General features: G+C 40.5%; 1 protein-coding gene across 1 annotated transcript; it reads right to left on the reverse strand.

Annotated features, from left to right (window-relative positions):
- Position 1: 1 nt before the first annotated feature.
- Positions 2 to 25,649, reverse strand: si:dkey-103g5.4. Its single transcript, XM_038693392.1, has 32 exons — positions 25,604 to 25,649; positions 25,315 to 25,494; positions 24,904 to 25,024; positions 24,706 to 24,798; positions 24,383 to 24,596; positions 24,115 to 24,277; positions 23,840 to 24,028; positions 23,589 to 23,763; positions 22,735 to 22,874; positions 19,634 to 19,810; positions 18,984 to 19,123; positions 18,737 to 18,882; positions 17,941 to 18,168; positions 16,884 to 17,222; positions 16,657 to 16,805; positions 15,597 to 15,846; positions 10,757 to 10,927; positions 10,374 to 10,531; positions 9,997 to 10,137; positions 9,457 to 9,598; positions 9,087 to 9,238; positions 8,695 to 8,820; positions 8,254 to 8,440; positions 7,779 to 7,853; positions 7,122 to 7,250; positions 5,037 to 5,096; positions 4,826 to 4,942; positions 3,772 to 3,923; positions 3,342 to 3,428; positions 811 to 957; positions 469 to 666; positions 2 to 238 (listed from the first exon to the last, which is right to left on the reverse strand). Exons 1-32 carry the CDS (start codon positions 25,604 to 25,606, stop codon positions 122 to 124), a joined length of 4,866 nt encoding a protein of 1,621 aa, XP_038549320.1. The 5' UTR covers positions 25,607 to 25,649; the 3' UTR covers positions 2 to 121.
- Between the last annotated feature and the right edge of the window lie 1,674 nt (positions 25,650 to 27,323).

Raw genomic sequence — 27,323 nt, forward strand, 5'->3', positions numbered from 1 at the left:
TTTGTGATCAGTGATTTTAAGAGTTTAATCATTTCATGAATAATGTTCAGTGATAAGGAAAAGATGACCAAAAAAAAATTGGTATGCACCAAAATCGAGGGGAAAATGACTCCACATATGTTTACCCAATCTGGTCTTTGCCTTTCTCTGTGGCTTCAGAGCTCTCCTTTCTCAAAATTCCTTCAAGATGTGAGAACAGAGAGGTTTCTCTGTGTTTCCTTTGAAGTTCGTCAACTTCCTGCTCCATAATAGAAAAGAGACACGCAACAAGATCCATGCAAGGTGGCCATGGTTACTCACAATTATTATACTGCAACTCTTCACAATTCAACAACAATTCTGACAAATTATATTTTGAACAACCGTGCTTATATCTGAACTAGAAGGTAAAATAACCAACCAAAGAAGGTAAAATAACCAACATGTAAACAATGCTTTATGTAATGATCAAAGAGGAAATATTCTTACATCTTCAGACAGCAATGCTCTGCTTGGTTTGTGAAGCCTGTGAAGCAGAGAGGCAGCATAAGAGTCTGACAGTGTCCCCCTCAAGTCCCCTGAAGGGGCCTCACTGTCTTGAAACCATACACACAAATTGGCTTCCTGTGCAGAGGGGGGCACGTCCAGTCTGGCCTGAAACAGCTCCCCTAGACATGCCTGCAGTATCTGTGATAATTAAACAAAACAAAACAAATGAATTTCATAACTTTATTTGAAGCTAAATTTGAAATCAAAATGTACTTACAGTTTCCAGTAACAGTTTTCCGAACTGTTTATGATTCATGCACACTTGTGAGTGTTTGTCTATACCTTGAAGAAAAGCCTCTGGAAGGCAGGACTGGAGTCAGAGATTATGTCTTTGACTGTGATATGGGACAGACAGTGGAGCAGCAGCAGAGAGAATCCTCCAACTGACTGGAGCCTCTGGCGACGGACAAAGAGCGTCTCCTCTGCCTCCTGTCAACAGACCAGTCATTCACATGCATATGAGAGTTATTTTCACTAGCACATTACAGCTGCACAAAGACATATACAGTACATGCACAATTCAATGGTAAGAAACAAGCAGGGCGCTGCATTTCATTACATGAACAATAAAATGTTGTGTCTTGCCAGTTGAAAGGAAATTAAAGGAGTCGTTTTACTGTTTAGTTTTATGACAGAAATAAACAAATGAGAAAATACAACAAATGGCCACTAAGAGGGCAAGGATCGATTAAAATGTGTCTCTTTAAATGCACTAGATGGAAGCTGGAGTAAACCTATCTTTGTGCCATACTACATAAGCAGCGGATATGAAAAAGGTGGTGGTGGGATATAATTAAGCACATGTACACAAGTACTGTTCTTGAGTACAATTTTTAGGTATTTGTACTTTACTTGATTATTTCCATTTTATGCTCATTTATATTTTGATACAGTTTGGAAACCAATATTATACTTTTTATTTTACGACGATTTATTAGACAACATTACTTACTAGTTACTTTGCAGATTCAAGTTAAAACATTTAAAATAAACAATACATTATAATTGTAAGTATGGATTAAGCTATCCAGCATTATATAAAGTTGTTGACATTAGACTTGTATAGTTCTACTTAAGTAAGATTTGAATTTTACTTGTAACAGGTGTTTTTGGTGTACACTGATACATTTATTGCAGTATAAAATCTTATGCCACCACTGGAAATAAGGATACAGTATACTTTAAATATTACAAAAGTTTGAATCTCTCTGAACTCTAAAGGAATCTGAAACAGAAAAAGCCTAACCCAGAAACAAACTTTATAACCCTGAGGCCATGCGGGGGGGAGTGTTTTGTGTCCACAGACCAGTAGGGCTGAGCACGATGTTCTATAAAGCCTTTCACTGGCGGGACTATCCACTGAATGCCCCTTCAGCATTAGTGAAGGCTCCAAAAAGATTTAAACAGCAGATGGTTGTTGTCTGAGCTGTTTTGCTGTAAATTCTGGTACTAAGAAAGTTTAGTCAGAGTGCAGAGGGAGGTGCTGTTGGTCACTAGAATTATTATCTACTATAATACTGTTGTGTCATTGTCTCCTTTACCAGTTTTCCCTCCAGTATTTTTGATTTTGTTGTAAGTATTGATCCTCTTTCATCACTCAAAATTGTCAGAGAGAGTCTCATTTACAATTATAATGGTAGTATTCCTTGGTGGAAGAAGTATTCACATCCTTTACTTAAGTAAAAGTAGGAAAACAACAAAATACTCCTGCATTCAAAATGTACCCCAACTGAAAGTATTAACAGCAAAATAATACAATTATATTATAAAAAATGTTTCAGTACTCATTGGAAAGCAGAATGTAATAATAATAAACACTTTTATTATAGTATGTCATAATATTGGATTATCATAACTGATGTATTAACATGTAAACAGCATTTTAATGTTGTATTGTGGTGGAGCTAATCTAAACAATGCATTTTACCATTTAAAACTATGTATTGTATTTTATAAGCTGATGATACAGTTTGGGGTGGTGATAATACACATGCCTTTGGTGTGAGAGACCCGGATTCAATTCCCCACTGTGACCCATCTACCACTGTGTCCCTGAGCAAGACACTTAACCCGTAGTTATATTTATAAACCCACTTGTAGGCTATCAATATAATACATTATGACTATGAAATCTGAGTGTGCCAGCACCTGCATACCATCCTGTACACAATCCTGTTTCAGCAGAGAAAATGAAATCCTAAAACAAAAAAGGGAAAATATGGATATTGAACCGGAACTTTTTCACAACTTTTACAGAGCTGGTTCAAACCGTGACAGATCTTTGAAGGGCACTGTTATCTGTGGACAGCATGTTTACAGGACAGAACTAATCTTCAGGCAACCTGCAGCTTCAGTGTGTGAAGTGCTTTGATACTTGAGCTTCCAGATACTGCTAAAACTTATCTCTACAGCTTGCTTGTGTTTTAGATGATCTTATCTACTTACCTCAGTATGTTACAGTGAACACTGCAGACACTCTATTTACTCTATTTACTTTCACACAACCAACTGGAAGTACAACCAGGCAACATGTCACCTTCAAACATTCTGTGATACTGGACTTTTACAGCCATTTACGCTCAATCCAAGATGTTTTGGGGGTTTCATTCAATAATCATTGTCTATTTTATCGGTCTCAATGTAGGTGCATTATTTTTGACTTTACAAATATCCTAAAATACTGTATAAACAGTGTGTGTTGTGGCATCGTCAAGATACTGTAGATGTGCAGTATCTTGAACACACACTATTGAGCAATTGTACTGGTACTGGAAGTATTAAATTACACTTTCACATCAAAGATCTAACTTTACCTGATAAAAGAAGGAATTTCTGAAGGCATTGTTAGAGTAGTTGTTGTTTGGGAGACTAGCTGCTATCTGAAGTGAAATGTCTGGAGTCTGTTGGAAAAAAGAACAACAATTCAAGCATTTTGGTGTAGCTCAGCCCAGCTCGACTGATATACCTAGGTATTAAAGAAACAAAGAAGACAAATAAATAAAGTGCCGTTTAAAGCCCCAGAGCTCTCAAGCCAAAGCCAAGACACCTTTGGTCTTTAACTAGGAAATATGGATTGCTGGAAGGTTTTCTTGCCTGAGCACTTCAGGCGGCACAGTGGCTCATAAGAAATTTAAATCAATAGCTTGGGGCCAGGCCACTCAAAGCGTCAAAATGAAAAAGTAAAAGCAATAAAAAATGAATAGGCAGCAAGGTTGAAAGGAAGAGTGAAAGTTCAGCACCAACCAGTTTTAGATTATGTAATGTATGCATTAGGAATAGTCCATGCTGGTAGACCAGGAACTCTCTGGGGTTAAGAACTGACAGATCCAGAGGGATCAGCTCTCCTTCACATTCCCACTGAGCATCAAGGACATCTACGAAACCTTTGCCTCTGTCTGGAAAAAACACAGAACACAACCAGGATCTACAGGCCATTACTTACCCTACTGTCATTGCTGCAAACTCGTCATCTTTTGCCGAAATTTGAATTTCTAATGAAACATATGATTCATGTAGAAACACACTTGATGCAGAACCGTGCTTGACCACACGTTTGTGAATTCTGAACATGAATGTTTGTACCAAATTCCACAAAAATCCATCCAAACGTTGTCAAGACATTTCACTTAAAACCACAAATGTCAATTTGAAGTTGGCATAAGAGTAAAAGTCAGGGGATCACCAAAGTCAGTAGGCTGCATCCTCTGAGGACTGTGAATGTCTGGACAAAATGTCAAAGCAATTCATCCAGTATTTGTTGAGATATTTCAGTCTGCATCAAAGTGGTGGGCAGACAGACAGACACTGCCACCCTAGAGACAAAATGCTGTTTCTTGATAGTTACACCAGGATCTATTTTTGCCACATTTTTCGGCAGCACCTGAAAGACATTAAATCAAGTCCCTGAAGCCTAACAAACTAACATGCCGCAACACTTGAGGTTCAAAGAATACCATCTGGCCTTTATCAAGGCTTTGGAGAACAAGAAAATAAGAACGGCTGAGAAAACAATCTGCCAATCTGTAATCTGCCCTTTTCACAAAACTTCATAACGGGACCCTTATTCGGTATTCATAAATATATTTTAAAAAATACAAGAAATCAAGCCTATATTCAAGTTTTCTCCAGGTAGGGTTGATTTGGGAAGATGCTTGATTGTCTATGAATATCTGATGATTATGCTGTCGACAGGTGTTGTATGTGTGTGCACGAATATATGTGAATTTCTGCATACAGTTGATGCCTGTAGGCCCATTAATCAGTCAAAAATAGGCAGCCCCAACTGAATCTGACCTACCAGCAAACTCTCCTCTAAGAATCCCTGCCCCACAGGCCCAGCCCTTCAGTTGCCGCTCCACCCCCTTCAACAGCTGGAACAGAGGAGAGAGCTCCAGCAGGTTGTTCCACTCCTCTTCTGGAGAATAAAAGCAACATGGATTTAAAAAGTTAATGTGACACACCACGTGGCACACTTTCTAACTATGTATTATTTTTCACCATGATGTTACCTGGAACCGTTGGGACAGAGATATGCGTCAGCTGAGCAAACTCTTTCATCGGCTGGTTCTCTGTTAGGAAATCAAGATTAAAATGACTCATTATTATCAGGGGAATTATTTGACATTTTGGGAATTGGCCTTATTGCTTAGCAATATGCCACACAAAAACCTAAGAGTAAAAAAAGATATGTGGACTATATAGTATTGGTGAGGCAGCACCTAAATTCCCTATATTTTCATGTATTGATGTGTGAATATCTTTGTGTCTTATCCCAGAAGTCTATTACCAGAATCCGTTAGAGAATGTACAATAGGTACATCATATAGTGTAGCCAGGAATCGGCAGTATTTTATAAAATAGGACTTTTTAATTTGTATTTGATAGTGTGGTAAAGCAAGGTCAGGTCAGGTCAGGTCAAAATTTTGAAAAAAAAGAAATCATCTAAATATCACAGCGTGGGAAAGTGTCTAACTAGGCACAGAAAATGTGGCCTTCAAAAGTGAAGTAACTGAAAACAAACTGAACAATGATGTTTCCATGGGAAACCGCTCAGAAAAAGGAATGTGTTAACCTTCTGTGACCGTGACAGAACTAAATTTCATGGTGCTAGCCAAGAAGAAGAAGTACAGTAGGTGTGCATGTGTCATCAGGCATAATGTGATTGTGACTAAATTGACAATTATTAATTTGACTAATGTGACAAATTAATCATTTATAAAAGCCATATATGATTCTGTATTCAGTTATGTGGTTAAATATACTAGATCTTAAAAGATGTTAGATAATCAGAAAGGAGAGGTTTTAGTAAATTACGCAATTTGATTTCTGTATTCACTGAGAAAAAGAAGCAAAACCGTTGGCCTTTAAGGGTCAGGGGATTATGACAAAATGCCAAAAAAGTTATTTTCTGTCTTAAGTAAAAATGTATTCTTTATGTAAATTGGGAAAGCAAGTGTACGAGGAATCCAAAACAATAGGGTTGATTCATAATTTGTGTCAAAAAACTTGCATTGTATTTTGTAGTTTAAAAATACTGTAAAATTTGTTGTGAGAACTCTCCGTGATGACATCATAAAAAGGCTGCCTCTGATTTGTGCCTACTCAGTAATTTTCCCAGTCTTGATGAAATCAGAACATAAAATACTGATCCAAACCTGAAGAAGAGGATCCAGCTGAGAAATGTGCAGGTTTCCATAGACCTTTAGCATAAATTGCCACAATTCTTACAGACATTCTTCCAGAGTTCCTGTTAAGTTTTGGTGTTTGTTTTAGTAGCCTAGGCTAAATCATTTACCAATTTACAATGTACCAGCCCTCACAGTTAACGTTAGCTTGCTACTTTCAGTTTGAGTAAAGTTTTCATCGGTTGTGCACAAAAAATAACAATAAAGCATTTCAAAGTTGTTGTACAACATTACTTTATGCAACAGTGTGACTTGTTAAATGTTCACACCTGTGCCTTATTGTCATTGTCAACACTGTGCTGCAATGCCATTAAACAGCAAGTTGTCGACCCATCCACCACTCGTGTCTGTTTGCCCATATGATGCAAAGTAGGCCCTTCATTACCAAACACCAAATAACAAAGTTAGGATTCAATTGTGAGTCATTAGCAAACTGTTAAACATTGAACTGTTGGTAACTTTAAAACTAACCTTCATCTGGGTGATCGCAGGGATATGTCATTATTTGATATGTTAAGTGGTTGCATATGTCAGATTTAGCACATGACTCAGAGGCAGAGAAAAGCTATTTCTCTCAAACATTGTCCACTTAATCAACTGAGTCAGTGAAGGGATAGATCAGATTGGCTGATAGATAGGTTTGTGAAGTGACTTCATAGCACCTTGGAAAAGTAGTACAATCCAAAATACAGTACGTTATTTTGACACATGGTGGGGCCGCTGTATTTTGTAGTTTATTTATTTAATACACTTAAAATTAGGGTAGATATGGTATCTTATTTTAAAATACATTTTGATGTATCTTTGCGCGTCTCTGAGTTTAGCTCACTCACACACACAGCACAGCGCAGGAAGCGCAGAAAGGGGTCTTACATTCAATAAAACTGTATAATATGTGCTTCGTCTCACCCTGGGAGTGAATGGCGGAGGATGCGGTGTGTCTTTGTGAGTTGTGTGTCGGTGCTGAGCTGGCCTGCAGACCCGTGTCCTGGGATTGAGCTAAATTGACAGGCTCCCTCAAAGACTGGGTGGAGATTCCTTCAGAAATACAAACTGTCAGAGACCTTTGAAACACTGCAAACCATAGTCCCAGCCAATCCATGTGAAAAAGTCAAACTATCTCCCCAAGCAGCTGTGAGGCTTTGTTTTGTAATGTAAATTCTCCACAGACCCAAGACACATTATTTTGAGCCACTTTACTTTAGGGGGCTAGTTTAATAGAAACATGAACTATGTATGTTTTCATATTGTAAAAGATATCCTAGTGGTTTACGTACCTGCTCTACGCTGTATATATACAAGCTATGACACATACTGTAATAATCATCTGATTTTTCACTGATCTCTAATCTCCCAAGACAGAAGCAGAATAACACCCTGGAGCTATTGTTGTACACTATATTGTACCAACACAGTGGTTAATTCCCTTGTTACTGCTCTATCCTGCTGCATTTTAACAATGAACATACTCCACAATATGACTATGCATTCTGTGTACACAAACTCTTTCTACACACACATAAAGACATGTTGCCACAATTCTGGAGTGGCTTGAAAAGCACATACCTTTCACCACAGGCACAGATGCTGTCCAGACTCTGGAGGCTATTTCCATCCCATATGCCTGCTTTGTTGACAAACCTGAAACATTTCAGAATTTAAAGGATAAGCCCTGGCAATATTCTTTATTTACACTTATTGTTAACAAATCAAATGAAGAGACTCAAACCAACATTGAGTTGATGCTACTAACAAGTATTGTCTGTTTCGTCAATACCAGTTGTACCGTAATTCTCTCAAAAAAATATTGAAAACTGGGTCCTATATTCCTTCATTACAATGAACATGGGTGCTGTCGTTTGTAAGAGTTAATCCCACATACATTGCTGCTGTAAATACTCACTGAAGCACCAAATGTGCAGAGAGAAGCAAAAAATTTGTATAGCTACCAGATAATGCCATTGTTCAAGGAGGAATTGTGCTTTCTCCACCGCTGTGCTGTATAGCTATCATGTATTAGTGCCCCACCCCTATCTGGTACCAGATATGTGCTGATTGCAGGTGTTGGGAGAGAAGCTGGTAGGCAGTTTGTCCAGGAGCTGGTTCAGTCTCTCCAGCAGAGGCAAAGCCTTCTGTTGTAGCAAATCCATGACCTTCACAGTCGGTCTATGCCCACTACACTGGACCAGACCATATTCCTTGTACCAAAAGTTCCCACTCAGTACTGCCTAGACAACAAGAAGAGAGAGGTTACTCAGAATAACACTGGAAGAAATAACCAAAACACGTATTTCTCAACTTCTTGATAATCCTCTATAATTATCTAATTAAGCACTATTTGCTTTGATGGTTGCATCTCAGGTTTAAACAAACTTGACGGCGGCAGAGTCAATGATGAAAAAGACAACTTTGCTGCATCATATATATTTAGGTTTCTTTGTATTCACTGTTATTTATGTAGTGTGCCTGTGTGTGTTTTGACCTGAGCCGTGATGGCGCGGAGCTGAGAGAGGTGTCTGACAAAGTGAAGCACATTAAGGGCAGCCTCCAACTCTGTCTGCCTGCAACAACACTGCTCCCACAACTCTCTATGTCTCAGCTCCCTGTCCTGGAGGGTGAATAAACACAGGCTCTTGCAACAGGAATCACACAGTCTTATTTACATTTAGACGACAATGTTACAGAGTGGATCTTACAGCACAGCGCAGACATCAAAGTTCAATTACCAGACTTTTCAAAGCTCCCTATTGTATCATGAGTCATCTACATTTGGCATGGGTGGACTGAGAGAGGAAGTGAACATTAAGCCTAACTGTGTCAGTCACCAATTAAGATGCAGGGCCAAGAACCAGACCATAAAGCCATTAGTCTGACCATAGCATGGAGGGTTGTAGTCCAGTCTCCCCCATGTGTTGTCCATTTTTCTTGGTCTTGCTGCAGCTGCTCTATACACACTTCCACCTTATCAAGTCCTGACACGAGCTCTGAGTGCCAGACACACTGCTGATCCCACTCCTCCTCGTCACCTATGCACAAAGACAGAGATGCACAAAGATGTGCCTGCCAACCCAAATAAAGCATTGTACACTGAAATTATGTTAATTGCTCTACAACTGAAGGGTGCGATATGGGACGCTGGCATGAAGTATCTCTCTTTTGGAAAGCAATGAATATGAACACAGTGCAGGTCATGAGTGTAATTTCCTTCATGCTCTTCATTCTGACAGTTTGCCATTCAATTTACCCAGTGTGAGGATGTGTAATACATGTGGAGGCAAGACCAGAGCCAAGTGGTAGCGCTGAGATGCTCTCCTCTGGGCCTCGGTCTGCGCTGAATCCTGCAGCTCTATGGCTGCTTCCCTCAGCTGCTTCCCGGACCACTGGACCTGCAGCAGAGTACATGTACAAAGAGTATTGGAACACGAAAAGTGGAGGCACATATTTGAAAACTGACACACAAAAAGATCAATTTAAAGAACAAAGGCATGGGAGCACACATGCACACATTCATACACACAGATAGAGTGACTTTGTCCTAATTCTTAGTTGCGCAAACAAAAAACCTAACCACCAACTTGCTTGCTAGCAGTGTGAATGAATAGATTCTATAGAAATACTCTCCGATGCAGTTTGCCCCAGTATTCAAATAACTCCTTACTCCTTCCACATGTTCAAAAGGCTGGAACCCTTTTGAATTTCTCCTATACATAGAGACCATGTTATTTAAGATATTTTGAAATACAAAATAAAAACAGCAAACAAAAAACAGCAAAATCTTGCTGACCCGATAAGAGTTCACTTCTGTGACTCTAAAGAGACACTGGTACAGAGCTGAGTCCAGATCGGAGAGAATATCTTCCTCCCGCTGCTTCTGCTGCTGCCAGTGAGTGTTTCGCACACACACCTCTCTCTGCAGTGCCTCTACCTGGCATACAATAGCAGCAAAAACAAATAAAGCACATCAATTCAAACTCAGTCTCAGTAAATTCACTGGGCTGCAAAATGGAAGGCTGGAGGTTAAACACATAAAGACTTATAAAATAACTTATCAAAATTCCCTCCTGCTGAATTAATTAGGCTGTAAAATAAAAGGTATGGTTACATTAAAGGTTTATTGTGTTTTATCATTTAAGGAAACATGTCTCTCAATTACCTCCTCACCTGCACACTATCAGTTTGATCCGCCACAGTTAGCCAATAGGAAGCTGTGATAGGTACAACGTTTTTTCTGGACACATCCAGCCTGGCTCCAACCACCGGGGCCAACACCCCTGTCACTGGGTCAACAGTCTGAGATCCATAACGGATGGCCACTAGGCCTGGGAAGTGCAACAACACAGACACAGAAAAGGGTACAAGATGTCTGTGTAGATTTTCAGTCTTCCAGGTCATAGTTATCCAAGGAAGGTTAAAGTCAAGGGCAACTGTCCTTGAGTTTAACCTCCCTTGTCATTTTACTCTGTGTTGTTCAATATAAATTGAAAGTTGTTTAGAAAAATTGCTTCAGATTAACAACCTTTGAAATAGCTTATTTCTTACTGTACCTTTTCCTTCGGGATCCTCCATGGTCCCTGCCAATGGTATTATAATCCCAGAGACAAGGTCAGTCTCACGCCCGAGTACAGGTACACTAAGACCAGATCCCATGGGGTCAGGGTACTCCATCCCCAGCAGAGCTGGCACACACATGTCTGAACCTGAGAGAGGCACCTCTCCTGGTATGAAGACAACAGTGGCAGTCCGAGGGTTAAACAAGGGAAAACCAAATATGATACGGTATTTATTTCTCTGCATAGTATCCCTGCATGTCAAACGCATTTCTAGCAAGTTAGAGAAGAACAGAATTAGGTTGACAAGACTATTCTGACCAGTTTAGAACAAACTGACTGTTTTTACATTCACTTTACTTTAGTGCCAACATGAGCTAACACTGTTTAATAGTGTTGCTTTTGGCTAAGATCAAACAACCTCTAAACTAAATTAATGCAAACATAAACAAAGACAGGGTGAGGTACATGAAACAGGATTTCAACTGCATGGCACATCTGGCAATTGGCAAAGCATGTTAAACACTATAAGATGCCAAACTTAAGCGGGTTATCAAGCAGAGCACACATGAGCATACAACCACAGCAGCTGAAATTAGCCACAGCAGAGTTGCAATGTGAAAAAACTGCAGAGAACATGATAACCCTGTATATGGCAAGGGCCTTGAGCAGAGCAACAACATTTCAGTCTGAACATCTGATTATTGATGAATCACAACTAAGAAAAGATATAAACATGCCTACGGTGCAAATAACTCACATTTACATAATGTAATTCCAGTGAAGTTTATATTAATCTTGCCACTTTTATGACATAAAGCAGAGCTCTCAAACAGCATTGTGGGTAGCCTGCTGCACTGTACTGTATACGGCAGCGTGATGACTCAGAATCGGCACTTAAATGTTTCAAAGAGGTACATTATGCTTTTTGGCTTTTTCCCTTTCCTTTACCATCTCCCTCAGAACACACTGCTCCTGAACTGCCTGAAAACAGCTCGACTGTTGTCCAGCCTTTTCCTCCGTAACCTATCTTCATTACTATGTAACATACGCCATAATGCTCGCCCAGCAGCTTGTGTGGCACGCTCTCAAAAACACTGGTGGAGAAACTCACTGAGTAGCAGCACACACAGTGACAAGACATCCACCATCTGCCTCCCCTCACCCTCACCCCCCCTACCGAATGTTAGATACCAGTGCACAGTTAAAATGTTACCTATGAACGATAAACTTTACCACTCTGAAACACCTTGCTCCAGTCTAGGCTGCGAAGCTGGTTTAGGTTGTTCTGCTTATGTTTCGGGATCATGTACAGCTGGTTACCAGCTGGAGCCGCTTTGTTTTGGACCACTCTACTTCTCTTGTCAGGACCCGGCCTATTCTGCTTCTGATTGGCTAGTAGTCTTTACCCAGGTACTGCACATGTGCAACTCCCAACAAAGATCAAATCAAAGTGAGAGGCTTCACTTGGAAGCTAAAACTAAGCGTTTAACACAGGCTGAAAAAAGGTGCTGCTGCAATGTGCAGTATTACATAAATATGGTGGGGGTTTTTTTTTTAATGAAACCATGTAAACCTGTTCTGCTACAACTCCTAAATAAAATTATGAACCTGATAATGAGCATAATATGACCTCTTTAACATCTCTTTTTTTAGCTCTTAGCAACCATGTTGGAAATACAAATGGTATAATAGTTCTGTGTTAACCTTATCCTAGAATATGATTATGGGTTTCATATAAGTTACTGTAACACATGTGCCATTTATAATGTGGTTATGAGGGACAAGCAGGTCACATGCTTAGTTTCTAGGGAGGGTGGTTGCATGTGACAAATAAAGGTCATGGGAAAAGTCTTTGAGGTAAGAAAATGTCATCCTCCTCAGGCTCAAGGAACCTTTCCAAAGGCTCATTTTAAACTTAAAAAATACAAAAAACTCTTTGTCCTCTGCAGTAGAAGCCCCTTAAGGACAACACTGTGACAAAAGGTTTTTCTATATTTTCCTGTGTGCAGTGTTATATCTCAAAAATGCTCTTACTTTTATTTATTTCTTACTTTATTTGATATAATTTTGATGATTATTGCGTACAGCTTATGAAAACCCCAATTTCAAAATCTCAGAAAATTAGAATCCATCCATCCATCGTCAACCGCTTATCCTGCGTACAGGGTCGCGGGGGGCTGGAGCCAATCCCAGCTGTGTGCCTCTCCATTCTTCCTGGGACCTTGGTTTCCAAATGAGATGCAAAATTTGCTCTCATCAGAAAAGAGGACTTTGGAACACTGAGAAACAGACCAGTTCTTTTTTTCCTTTAGCCCAGGTAAGACACTTCTGATGTTGTTTGTTGTTCAGGAGCGGCTTGACAAGAGGAATACAACATTTGAAGCCCATGTCCAGGACCCGTCTATGTGTGGTGGCTCTTGATGGAGTAACTCCAGCCTCAGTCCACTCCCTGTGAAGCTCCCCCACACATTTGAATGGACTTTTCCTGACAATCCTCTCCAAGCTACACTCATCCCTGCTGCTTGTGCACCTTTTTCTTCAACACTTTTCCCTTCCACTTAACTTTCTATTAATGTGCCTTGATACAGCACTTTGAGAACATCCAACTTCTTTTGCAATTACCTTTTGAGGCTTTCCCTCCTTGTGGAGGGTGTTAATGATGGTTTTCGGCACAACTGTCAGGTCAGCAGTCTTCCCCATGATTGTGAATTCCACTGAACCAGACTGAGAGACCAATTAAAGGCTCAGGAACCCTTTGCAGGTGTTTTGGATTAATTAGCTGATTAGAGTGTGACACTTTGAGCCTACAATACTGAACCTCTTCACAATATTCAAGTTTTCTGAGATTTTGAATTTTTTCATAAGCTGTAAGCCATAATCATCGAAATTATATCAAATAAAGGCTTGAAATATCTCACTTTGCATGTAATGAGTCTATATAATATATTAGTTTCACCTTTTAAGTTGAGTTACTGAAATAAATGAACTTTTGCACGATATGCTAATTTTTCGAGTTTCACCTGTATATATGGATTTCTATTCACATATCACAATAAAGGTGTAAAGAAGGAGCAGATTTGCTAAAACAAAGTGATAGGCCTATACTGCATATTTTTTAGCAGATTTGTGGACGTGATGGCAAGCAGAGATTAAAATGCAAAGTTTAAAGGAGAAATCCTAGTATGTGTTTTTCTTTTAGGATAATTCCTAAACACTAGCAAATTTTCAGCAAAGTGGAGGACAAACACCACAAAAGGTACAGAAAAAAGAGCAGCTTATTTACAGCAACAAAGGAAGGAGTAGGAGAGGACCATATCAACAAAGAAAGCTGAGGGAGGAAACATTTAAAAAGTAAGTGTACATAAGAGTCACATATGGTTTTTTGTGTTGGGTGCAAGACTCTAGTGGGCCAGTAGGTGGCACCTGTCTGCTTTGTGTCAAAGTTAGTTTAAGCAGGAACAGGTGTTGCTGGACAAAGTGGAGCACCTATAGTTTTTTGATGACTTCGTTTGGCACGCTGCTCTGGGCGAGCTGCACAGTGTTAAATGAGAAAATGACTGCATTATGGATTATTGTATTTACCTGAAGACCATCATCTGTAAACCATAAATTTAAACAAAAACGGCAAGAGCAAATAACCAGGGCTCTCAAGTTTTATCAAAAGTTTGGAGTGAGATTACATCTGTTAGAGGAGGAGCCATTCAGATATTTGCAGCAGCGGCCCCTCAGCCCCACTCAATTCTCTCAAGTTTTTGCTAGCAGTTAAATTTGACCTATTGTTCCTAATTGATCAGCACAAATAGAAATTGCTGAAGTCAAGGTGTGGATTTATGGCGAGATTTCTGTCTTTCAGTCTTGTTTTCACATGCAGCATGCAGTCAAATGGTCAAAGGGGATAGCCTATATACCAGCGGATCAGTAACGTAATGCACAGCAGAGTAGAGGGCATAATGAATTCTCATTAAATGATGATGTTAGTCTTGTAATATTGCAAAAAAATTTCTGGACATGTCAGAGAACACTATGGGAGATATTCTGAATGTGCAGAAAGTTTTGAACATGAGCAGAAAACCTGCTGAAACACAGGAGCTATTAATTAAAGTCCAGGAGTTTCTAACTGAATTAAAATTACATAATTTATTAAAAGAGGTTATTTCCCCAAACAAAGTCTCAAAGAGGAGGGAAGGCTCAGCATGTTTACTGACTCAGCAGGGGTTTCATTAAATTAGAAAAATTGATCTACAGGAGAAAACATATTTAAATAGTTGCAGAATGTCTGAAAGCCTTACTGCATTAGATTCTATTAAATTTTAATATTTTGAGTTGTCACATACCGCCTGAATATTGTGTTTAGCTTTATATAGATAATTTATAATAATAATAAATTGGTGCAGAAATATTCACCAGAATGCAGGAAATTAAGTATTTAATGCTCAATATTTTCTGGAGGAGAACCCCCAGACCCCCCTCTTTATTTGTCCTCTCCGTTTAAAATAAACCAATGCTCTTGCATTTCAGGAAAATTACCCCCATAAATTTACTAAAATGCAAGAAAATACTATCTGGGTGTGGCAAATTTCAAATATCGCCTTGGGTTCCAACACTGCCAGGGACGGCCCTGGTCTCACGGTGAATGTGTGAGGCTTGAGATCCCTGAAATTACTTTATTTCATAAGACACAGGTAGGGTATAGTGGCTGGGCAAGCGTGATAATAAGATGCCTGTCTATGCAACCCTCAGTAGCTTAAGTGTAGACTTAGCCACTACAGTGAGTTTGTGATGTATTGCCCAGTAACTAGTCAAATCCATGCATCCATCATTGGCATTTCCTCACCCAGAATCCCTCCATCCTGCTGAAGTTCCGCTGACCAGTCCAGCAGGATCTCAAACCTGGTCTGCAGCTGCAGCTGGCAGTACAGGCTCCTTCCCCTGGCCTGCTGGAGCTCCTTGGCTGCAGCAAGAAGATGATCTTGTTGACCACTCCCTCTCTCACTGCACTGATGGTGCTGCAAAGTTTGGTCGGACCCCCACTCCTCAGTTAGTGGCTTCATGAGCTCCAATACTTTGAACATCACAGCCAGAACCTAAAAAAACATTTTATTTTCGCTTAGGTAATATATAATAATATTTGGCCAAACATCTGATGAATTAATTTATTATCTGTCTCTCAACATGTACATCTACAAAAACGTTTAATAAAGGTCATTCATTTCAAGGTCATGAATTAACTTTGAATCTCAGACTTTAAAGGTTCAGTGTGTTAGTTTTAGTGGCATCTAGTGGTGAGGGTTGTGAATTGCAACCAGCAGTTCACAGTGCATTCACATGGTCCTCCGATGGTCCCATTTCCCAAGCTGTAAAGCCGTTCTTCCAACTTCAGTGTGTTCATGTGTTCTTAAGTCAGAATGTGGAATCATGGACATGGACATTACTACAAAAATGTGTTAGATTAGCATTATCAGAGCATATAAACAACACGCATATATCTAGCTCAGTCTACACCAGCAAACTAAGTTTTACAAATTAACAGTTAGCATGTACGTATGTTTGCAAATTATGTATATGCAATACATGATTTTGCATGAATCAGACTTCTGTTTCTATATACTTCTTTATGTCCCATGTACACTTTATTTCTCTGCAATAAAGATTTAAGGAGGAAAAAAAGATTCAGATTATTCCAACACCACATGGATGCACTGCTCACACACACTTAAAAATGTACAATTTCATGACAACTGGGAAACTCCATGTCTTGTTAAAGATTATGTGATGTAATCAAAAGCCTCAGAACAGCTCCTAAATGGACCTTGTGGTGAGATTAAGAGAATTAAGATATCATGTCTTGAAATCCCCAAATTATCTCTGGATATGTTCGACTCCTGATAAAGCACCTTGCTGTCTAGAAGAGCCTGATATCCTCCTGCATTAGGCAGCAGTTGCCCGGCCCTCATGCTGGCCCCTCCTACTTTCACTTTCCGCCCACTCAGGGGTTCGGTGAAGGACTCGGCCAGTAGAACTCCACCTACAGGAAGCACTCCTCCTACACAAAGAACAAAACTCAATGAAGGTACAGTAATCTCGACACAGGTGGTACTGAAGCCCCACCAGCAGCACTAACCTGTTACTGGATCTAGACTGACTCCAACAGTGAGCACAACACTCCCAGTCCTGGAGTCCAGCATTGGATAGCCAGTCTGTATGGGCTGTGGCAAGTGGGTGAGAGGACAGACATGCACTCCTCCCAGTGGGTAGACTAGTCCTGTCTGGGGGTGGATGGTTACAGCCAGAATAGGCACTGGGACCCCTGTTTCTGGGTCTGCCATAGGGACACCCAGCTGCAGCCTCTGGCCCGGTCTGAGGCCTCTGAGCCGAGAGCTAGGCAAAGGCTGATTTGAGTGGCGGGAGATTGGGTAAGGAATAAATGGAAGGAGCGGACTGTCCCACTTCCTGTTGTCTCCTGAGTGTAAGAATAGCACAGATTAGTCTGTTAAAAAATATGTACACCCAAAGTTATTTTGTTTGATATGCATTATCTATCTTCTTCAGTTATTGATTTTGTACACTTTTGCTAATACCTTTCAGTAAACCACAGAGAATGGGTATGATAGTATTTTATTCATCTCATTTGTTAATGTCTGAACTCCCACCAAGAAGGTGATCATGCTGTATTTATTACCAGATTGTATAAATATAGATTCAAGATGTAGCTAAATTGAAAACAGAGATGAAATAAATATTTTTTGTTAACTGTAATCTGACAGTATTCACTTTCCCTAGATGCACGTCCTAAACCTCTGGCCAGTACATCACCTTCATGTTTTTTGCCCCAATTTTGTAAGCATATAACAATTTCAAGAAGTATTAAGCAAAAAAGAGTCATACCTTGTGCAAAAAAAGAAAACTACCTACATCTTAGGCCACAAAGAAATCATGAAAGAAGCTAATGAGCTGTGACTTTACAAGGCTAGACAACAAAGCCTTGTATGTTGTTTGAAAATTTAGATGGTTGAAATAACAGCCGCCATCAAACTCCATTTCAGCTGCATTAGAAACACGTAAATGTAATGTTATATCATGTGTATTTGATCAGTGATCCACAGTGCAAAGTACATCACCAATATTTTGCATCAATGATTGAATGCTTGGCCATCCCCCAAATCCCACAAGCATATTACCTGTAGATGAGTCAGTTGTGAAAACTAAAGTAGAGCTTGCAGGATCATAAGCTACGTTGCCAGCTATGGGCATAACCCTGCCAGTCTGTGGGTGGAGGAAGAAATCAGGCGGCACTGCCATCATGTGGCCGCTGCTCAGCAGCATATGGCTGTGAGCATTTGGCCTTATGAGGCCTGTGACTGAATCATAATGAAGTGCCTGGCAGACACGCAGGGACCCATCAGGACCTAGAGAGAGGCAGAAGTAGAAATGGCTGAGAGTAATCATCATCTATAAATATTAAGTTGTTTTGAATATGAGTACAGTCAGATGCTGTAGTCTAAAAGCTTAAGTCAACCAAGAAATCATGATTCTTTATGATTTTGGTACACATCTAACCCTCTAACTGGTGGGATCTTTCTTCAAAATGCCTACATTCCATTTTATGAGATAACTGTTATTGGAAAAAAATTATTTTACTGTACTTAGAATTTGAGAAAACTAGTAACTTGTATCTTGTAATTAGGACATCTCACATGACCTCTACGATTAGATTTTAATGTTATTTTCATGTATGGGTGAGGCGTAATGCTGGGAAAGTGTAGATATATCTATTTGTATATTGTCAGTATAGAAATGTGTGATTCAACATGCTTTATCATTATCTGTAGGTTATGTAACGTTTTTTAACCTTAGGCCATCTTGTTGTTGCAGTGAAGCTTTTCTAACTATAGATGGTGTTGTTTCTCTAAGATTAAAAAACAGAAGAGAATTTTGGTATATTCAATTAATCTAACTCAGGGGTGTTGGCCTCACCAAAGATGTGGTCCTTGGTCAGCACAGTTCCAGTATCAGGGCAGAGCAGCAAGGCCCCTGTACCCTCACCCAACAAACCCCAGGCCCCCTGACGCTGGCACTCTGCTGACACCAGCTCTCCCATCTCATCCACCAGGGATGTTAGCCTGAAGATGCAAAACAACAGAAGAATTTAAGATGTACAAGGATTTAGTTTTGTTCTACTTGTTGTTCGTGACACTTTGCAAAGGAGAAATGGAAGCTTTACCTTTGCGGGTGTAGTACGCAGGATGGTGTGGATGGATGTTTGTTGCTATAACACTTGGACAGTAGCCTGGTGCACTCTCTGAGCTGAGCTGAGAACCTGCTGTAGACCCTCTGCTGGGCCTGCTGCTCTCGCCTCAGAACCTGGAGAAACCAGCAAAACAGTCATATCAAATGTAACATACTTACACAGTTAACAGAAAGATCTAGAGCTGAAACAATTAGTCGTTTTGGTCTCTTTTCAAGCAAAAATTCTAAACATTTTCTAATTCCAGAGTTTTGCAGCTTTTCTTCCTTATGTGAAAGGAAACTGAATTTTTGGGTTTTGGACTGTTGCTTGAACAAAACAAGCAATGACATCATTTTTGGCTTTAGGAAATTTTCACCACATTCTGTAGACAAAACAAATAATCAGTTGATGATGATGAAAATAATTATATCAACAATGAAAGTAATTGTTAATTGCAACCAAAGAAAGATTGTTCTCTTCAAAATCTAGAACACATAAATAACCTTCTTCACCATCTCTTTATTTTTTATCTTTCCCTGTAATTACAATAAATGTATTCATTTTCAGAAGGAAACCAGGATATTCTTCATTTTCATAATGGTAAAATAGGAGATCTACAGATAAGAATGTAATGTAATGCAAACCTGCAGCTGATTGTCGAGCAGAGTCCTCATCTGTGAGGCCAGAGTCTTTCGTCGCACCACCTCCCTCTCCACCTCCCTCCTCATCCTCTCATAACCCTCCCCCATCCTCTCCTCAGTGATCAAGCGTGGGTGAAGTAGCTGCAGTTTCCCAAGAATTCCCTGGTATAGCTCCTTTACCTGGATACGCACAGACACATACGTACATGAAAATAAAATTACTGACACACAAACGGTGTCTTCGTAAATTGGTAGTAATAAGATCACACATCTGACCCCATCTCAATGAAGCTGGCACAAGTGAGACATGCACATTTGTGGGATGACACAGGGTGTCATCTCAGATGTGCCATCTCCCCTTACATCCTTATCGCCTCAGCTGTCCTAAGGGCTGTAACAACAACCTCTGTATCTCACACTGCAGCCAACAGTTTGATGGTATAAACCAGAACGATGTCAGAGAGAGAGTGGTGCAACAAAAAACAGAGGCATTCCGACGCAACACCCAATCGGTTTCAATTAGATAAACTTGTGGAGAGGGAACACTAGCAGATTAAAATGAGCCAACCAATGCTAGTGAAAAATAAGGGTATGTGAAGTAGACTAACCATCTTGCAATCTTGCAAACAAAGTGTTTACTAGTCCTAACTACAGTGTGTACCTTCAAACAATGGCATCTCAGTCTGATGCTGAGATGATTAAAAAAAAAACAAAGAAACACTAAATAAGAACATAATGCTGTAACAGTGTGTTGGGGAACACGAACATAAGGGATTGGATATATCCACACACTGGGGCAGAGCAGGTGCAGTTCAATGGTATTTAATGATTAAATCAAAAGGTACACAGGCTTACGTGAAGGTGAGGCAGACAAGGGTCAAAACCAGGATTGCAGTCAAAACAGGCAAACAAATCTACAAGGTAGCAGGCAAAATCCAAACTCCACATAAAAACAATGTAACAGTCCAAACACCAGGAAAGCACAAGAAATGGCTGGACCGCTTAATACATTGAACAAGACAAACTGGCAATGACACAAATACATAAGTGTCACAACCTGGCTCAAGGTCCATGACAAAAGAGGGAACGAGGCAGCGTAAATGATCAAAAGTGCTTTATTTAACTAAAGTGTAAACTAAACATAACTATTTAAATGTAAGTTATGTGTCTCTGTAAAGTAAATAAACCAAAACAAAATATGGCAGTTGGGTTGACCAGGCTATGGTCGACGTCTGAGTTGCGGAGAAGAGAAGACAGTGAAGTTCATGTAAACAAAACAAAGATGGTTAAGAACAGTGAGGTATTACTCCCCACAGAGTGGCCAGAACCACACAGGGGCCGTCACACAAGTTAGGGGAGGATATACTAGACACAGGTGTCTCCTGTGTCGAGGCAGCAGGACTGGAGACTGGCGACAACCGAGAGTCCGGTAGGTGATCCAGTGGAGCCAGGGAAGCTGGAGGTTGCAGCAATACAATGGGCACAGCTGCAGCACAGGAACAGCAGATTGCTGCAGCACAGGCCCGGAGCTTGTCTGGATTTAGAGTAAGGTCTAGCAGAAGAGACACCAGGGACCTGGACAACAGAGAACCTCAATGTCATCGGGGGCATTGTGTTCTAGTGGGGGCTGTCTTGAAAGTTTGAAAGGTCCCACAGAAAGGACACTCCTGATAATCATCAGTGTGAGAAGTCCAGGAGGTTGGCTGCAGTCTTAAAAACCTGGGCCTGAACAACTAGAGATCAGGCGCTATGCTAGCAGCATAAAAAGTTTTTTAGTTTAATACTAATATATTTATAGGTTACATTTTATTTGGCTTATGTCTACCTAAATATTGTTTATAGTAGGCTTATTGTAAGATTTCAACAGCTTATTGGTATTTAACAATTCAACTGCAGTTTCATTATGGTAGCCTACATAGTTTTAATTTTGTAAATCCTTATGCAAGAAAAATTATCTATACGGTGTTTAGTCTCTAATGTGTTAATGCTGCTAACTTGTCAATATTCAGAACCATTCATGCAGAACGAGTTCAACATTTTGAAAATTTGTTGTAGCGTGTCAACCTTTTTTTATGTCCCATCCAGGCTGTGAGTGGTCAGTTCACAAAAAGTGACCTTGATAAGCAACTTTATGCAAACGCTTTTAGGTCCCAAAAAGAGGACCTGTCAGGGAAAAACAGGACGTATGGTCATCCTACTGGAAGCTAGCAGGCTGTAGGCTAGCAGGCCGAGGTGCAGACTGATGGCTATCTATGAAGGCACATAACTGCCAAAAAACTGTGAGAGGAAAAGAGATCAGTGCGAGCGCAAATGTGATCCACATGCAGCTGCACATTACTTTTGCGTGTAGAATTTCTCTGCACACAATATTTTGCTTTATGCGAGTGCAGAATTCAAAGTACATGTTCTTGCACTGCTGCTCCCAGAACTTTAACCTGCTTGGTTCATTTTTTCCTCACAGGTTACAATATTGCTCTCACGAGATCTCTTTTCTTCTCCTCAGTTTTTGGCAGTGATGTGCCGTCATAGCATAGTGGTGGCTAGCATACTGGGATACAGGCTGAAGGTTGCAGGTTTATTGTCTTTTGAAAAGTAGTTATGGCCCTCAGCTTATCCTGAATGTCCATGGTACTGTTCAAATTACAAGAGAATTTATCCATGGTGGATCTCTACTCATCCATATCCTGCGGTGGATGTCGATGTCATGTTAAATATAAAATGCTCAGCAAGAAATTGAAGACGCATATTCCGAAAAATGTAGAACTTTGATTTAAGATTTGAACATGAATGTGTAAAACAGGTTTCAGAATTTAGGTGATGTGATGTTTGTAGGATGTTTCCCTACCAGTGGGAAAGTAGCTGTATTATAAAAACAGTTGCCTGAGGCCTCCTACTGAATTAACTATTCATAAACACTTCATAAAACAATAATGTGAGCATGTGTAATATAGGATATTCAAGCATCATTTCATGTGTGTGGGAAACAGTCCAAGGGGCAATACTTTCTCAGAGAAAATAAGTACATGCATCAGAGTGTGTGTGATGGAAAAAAGGGGACATATCAATTTAGTGTTTATTTTGTTTTTAAACTAAGAACTACATACTTCTGTGGTGAGCAGTCCCAGCCGTGTGGTGACAGATAGACTCTGTTTGAGCAGGAGACTGTAGAAGGTGTTGCTGCTGAATGCCTCCAGATCCACCTGGTGTTCATAATCCCAGAAATCCTCCAAGGCGTCTGCACAGACTGCAACCAAGAGAGTGAAACACAAAAGGAGACAGAGAGTGAGATCAGTAGAATATAAAAAACACATTAAGTCTTATCTTGAACTTCTAAGAGTGAACATGTGCTGCCTGAGCAGTTTCTACTTGTTTCTCCCTGGGCCATTTTGGATGGCCTTTTTTTGTGGGGCCAAGGCATTTTCTAAAGAACTGGCACAAGGGTAACATTTTATATGTTCTTTTTTAACAAATATGCCTTATTTTGACTCTTTTGAACAGTCAAATGACAAATAACTCTATGTAGCAAGGTTAAATACTTGCAGTGACCCCTGCAGTCATTACATGCAGTCACTAATGTCTCAAGTCTCAAGAAAATAAATTTGAAATGCAGTCTTTTCACAGTCACTGCACATGATATCAAGTATATGACAAGAGCCTTTTCAACAGTAATTGGTTGGATGGGAGCAACACCCAGGGGTCACTGTCAGTGTTACATAAGAAGCCACAAGAGACTTCAAAGACTAACTAAAGTGTCAGTATGTGTGTGTGTGTGTGTGTGTGTGCGTGCGTGCGTGCGCATGCATGTGTATTTGTGTGTGCATTTGTTGACGTGTTGCTAATCATCTTTAAATGCAAGTTACATAACATTTTGGCCTTTAGGCTTTCAAATCAATGAGCTGAGCGTTCATATGCGTGCATGTTTGTGTGTGCGTGTGTCTTTACTGATACTATATTGCACCTGGTAGATTGGAGTCTTGTCTCATTCTAGCTTGTTGGTTTCGGTGAATCTTTTTAAGTGAGATCACCCTTGAACCTTTTGATGAGTAGTCGTCCATGTGGTAGGCCAACTGCAACAAGCGATACTGCGCTCTGATTGGCTCCTTCTCGGGCCATCCATATTCACGGAACAGGATCTACACACGGGATAGGTTTATGTAAGTTCTGATTTATTTTTAACGTGATAGTATGTGTTTGTGTATATGCACTAACCAGCAGTGTAACACATAAACAGAGGATGACCACAGCTCCAAATAGCAGTCCTCCGGTCACCAGCCAATCTGGCCTCAGTAGCAAGTTGCGTCTCCTACTGATTCCCACCCTACTCATATGACGAGGGTTGGTAGGGAAGAAGGGGCCAGGCTCATAACACTGGCCGCCTGCAGGTATCACCCGCACATACTGTGTAAGAACAAAATTGTGGGGTCAGTTTCTGTGACACCCCCCCCCCACGACATGTTTGCATATATTGTTTTTAATTTAGTTACCAAGTGTTTGTGCTGATGGTTGCTCAGTGTAAAAACATATACTCCAGGCTGGCTAAAGACCACCGAGAAGAAGCTGGGAGGAGTCCAAGACAGACTCAGCTCTTCTTTTAGCTGTCTGAATGCACCCCAGTCAAAGTCACTGTTTGTGTTGTACAAGTTGTCACTGAAAGACGTGAAGTAAGGATTAAGGGCAAGTGTAAAGCACGTCAAAACTTCGATTCAAAGCATTAAAAATGGATGAAACATGTATACCTAGCATCTGACTTACACATCATACTGAGGATAGTGACGTGTGTCGACAGTGAACAGTATAACATCACCCAAATGGAGACACGTTGTGGGGTTCAGAACTCCAGTTACACTTGCTTCTCTCACTTGTTCCTTGACATCACTCTGGTTTACCTTCCTGCTGTTCATTTCTCCAACTCCATGACTTATAGTTTCAATATTGGTGACCTCCCACAAAACGTCAGAATCTCTTTCTAAAAAACAATGGCACACATCATTGTAGTAATGATTCATTATGTAAAAGGGATCATGTATTCACATTTGTGCATTTATGATCAATAATGTTGTTTTGTTGTGACAAACCAGCTGAGCTCTGAGTGTCCCGCTGTGTGGTGAAAGGAAACAGTTGCTGAAGTTCCTTTGGGAGCCCGCTGAGGAGGCCAAGAAAGCCTGCCTCTGCAATCAGATGACAAAAGAGAGGAGGATGTGAGAGACAAACAGAGAAAGAGAGAGCCAGACAGAAAGTCACTTTGTGTATTGTGTGAAAGTGTGTGTCTCCACCTGTTGTCTGAACAATGTGGACAGGATGGAAGGAGTTGAGGTGGCTGTTGCACAAAAGAGTCCCCTGAGAGTCCCACTGTTTAAAAATCGTCTCTAACATGCTGCCTGAGATGCCTAACACCTGTGCACACACAATGACAATGTTTGCCATTAATAGGTCACTGCAACACAAGAGACACTTATGCTTTGACTCCAGGTGCAATAAAGATGACATTGTATGAGGGTTTTGTGTGCATTGTCTGATAAGGCTCAAATTTCAATGGAGAAGCTACAGTACATGGATATGGGTATGGATGTCATGAGTAGGCAGAAAATTTCTTACCCGAAATACCAAAAAGTGTGCATTCTTTTTTGCATCAATATGTTTGTGTCTGTGTGCGTTTATGTACATCTGCTGGTGCCATTGCTCACTTGGCTGTCATGTCTCAACAGCAGCTCCATTTCTCCATTGGGCTGGCACTGGAGCTTCAACTCAGTATCCGGCCTTCGCCTGCATAGGCCCCCACATGCAGCTCTTCCAGGAGGCTCTCTGCAAACACACAGACCCAGCTCTCCGTCGTAACCTCTGTAGTCCTCTTCAGATTGACACACCTGGAGGAAAGTAATCAATACAAAGTTAGGATCAGCTAAAGGCTTTATTAGTCAACTCTAATCCTTTTTGAAACCATGCAAATATTAGTTAGTTTTTCTCTGCTTGTACCATCTTTGTCTGTGTGTATTATATGCTCGGTTTGAGTGTGTAAAAATAAACACTGGGTGGGGGGAACAGTGATGGCAAACCGACAGTCAGAGGAAGCGGTTTATGGTTAAACTAGATAAACTACTGTCAGGTTCATGGTGGAAAGGGCAAAGACATCTAGGTTATATTCATTAACCTTGGCTATGCTTGTAGAGTGTGTTTTTTCAGTTTGTTCTGTAAACAGATGACAACTTGTGTCTCTATCTAAATCCCCACGCATTATTTAAACAGATCTTCAAGAGGCATCAAGTACCTGTCTGTGAAAGACAAGCCAATAACCTTTGCTCTACTTTAGTGTGTGCATCTGCGTGTGATTAGTTGCACAAGGTCTAACCTGCTGCCTGCAGTGAAGTGACCACTGATGTCTGTCCAGACAGTCTCCATACTGTGTTCTTGTTTTTCCGTCTCTGCAGACATTGTACAGTTTGTGTACACATGCATCTCCATTGTTGGAAGGTTGGTAGCCACTGGTACAGTGGCATCGCCCATCACTGGTCTGCAGGAAAGGCAGCAGTGTTTTAAAATGCTACAAACAGTTCACTTTGTGGTCACACTGTTACCTAATATGCCAATTTGGTCATTCATTCACTGGCAAAGCCTGTCAAAACACATCTATCTATCTATCTTCCTTCCTTCATTCATTCCTTCATTGATTCCTTCATCTGTTGTTCCTTCTTTCCTTGCTTTATTAGTCCCTCCATCGCTTTTTCCTTTCTTCCACCATTCCTTCCTTCTTTCCTTCAGTCATTGGTTCCTTTATGTTTTACCCTACTTCCTTCCTTCATTGGTTCTTCCATCAGTTTTTCCTTCCTCTCTTCCTTCCTCCCACCTTCCTTCCCTCCTTCGTCCCTTCCTTTTTGATTCTCTCGTGTCTGTCCATCCTTCCTTCCCTCTTTCTTTCTTCCTTGCTTCCTTCTGTCATCGATTCCTTCATGTCTTGTCTGTTTTTTCTTCCTTCCTTTCTTCTGTTTTTTATTAATTTAGTCATTCATTTGACATTAGTTCTCACACTAACACCCATGCCACAGTCAGAGAAAAAAATCTCATTCACTTTATTATGAGCTGTTGAGCAGAGGGCTCAACACCTGTGCAAGCTGCAGCAGACCAGGAAACAAGACCCTGCTGTGAGGGAACTTGATCTAGAGCTCTTTCAGCTTGAAGCTACAGATTGTTCAGTCTAAAGTTTCTGAGAGACAGTGAGGAGGCTACTCTCATATTAGAGTACAAAATGTATTCAAGGACTTAAAAGAGACACAAAATAAATCAAATAGGCTTGATACATTTAAAGTTTTTCTTTGAATTTATCGAATAAAGAAGGAGCTCACAGGACCAAGAAGTAAGTGGGTGGCAAGTAGGAAGCAATGTTGTTGATATGAAAACAAGAACCACACAGTCACATAAGCGCACCGGGGGAACACGCATGCTGCAAGAATGACTGGGTTAATCCTAAATTGTGTCACCTGGAAACTTTGTCCCTCTTCTGGGCAGACACATGTTTCCTGACCAGATAGAGGCTGCTGAGCCACAGGGCCACAGGGCAGACAGGCAGACAGGCCTGGTCTAGGACAGTAGTGGTGAGGAGGACACTTCAGACAACTGTCTATGGACAGAGCACCAGCAGTTGGCCCATATGTTCCCTTAGGACAGGGGACTTGAGTGACGCTCCCCAAAGGGCAGTAGA

The sequence above is a fragment of the Micropterus salmoides genome, unplaced genomic scaffold, assembly GCF_014851395.1.
Source record: "Micropterus salmoides isolate LMB-PRFRI ecotype aquatic unplaced genomic scaffold, ASM1485139v1 Ms_hic_scaffold_3, whole genome shotgun sequence".
Lineage (NCBI taxonomy): Eukaryota > Metazoa > Chordata > Actinopteri > Centrarchiformes > Centrarchidae > Micropterus > Micropterus salmoides.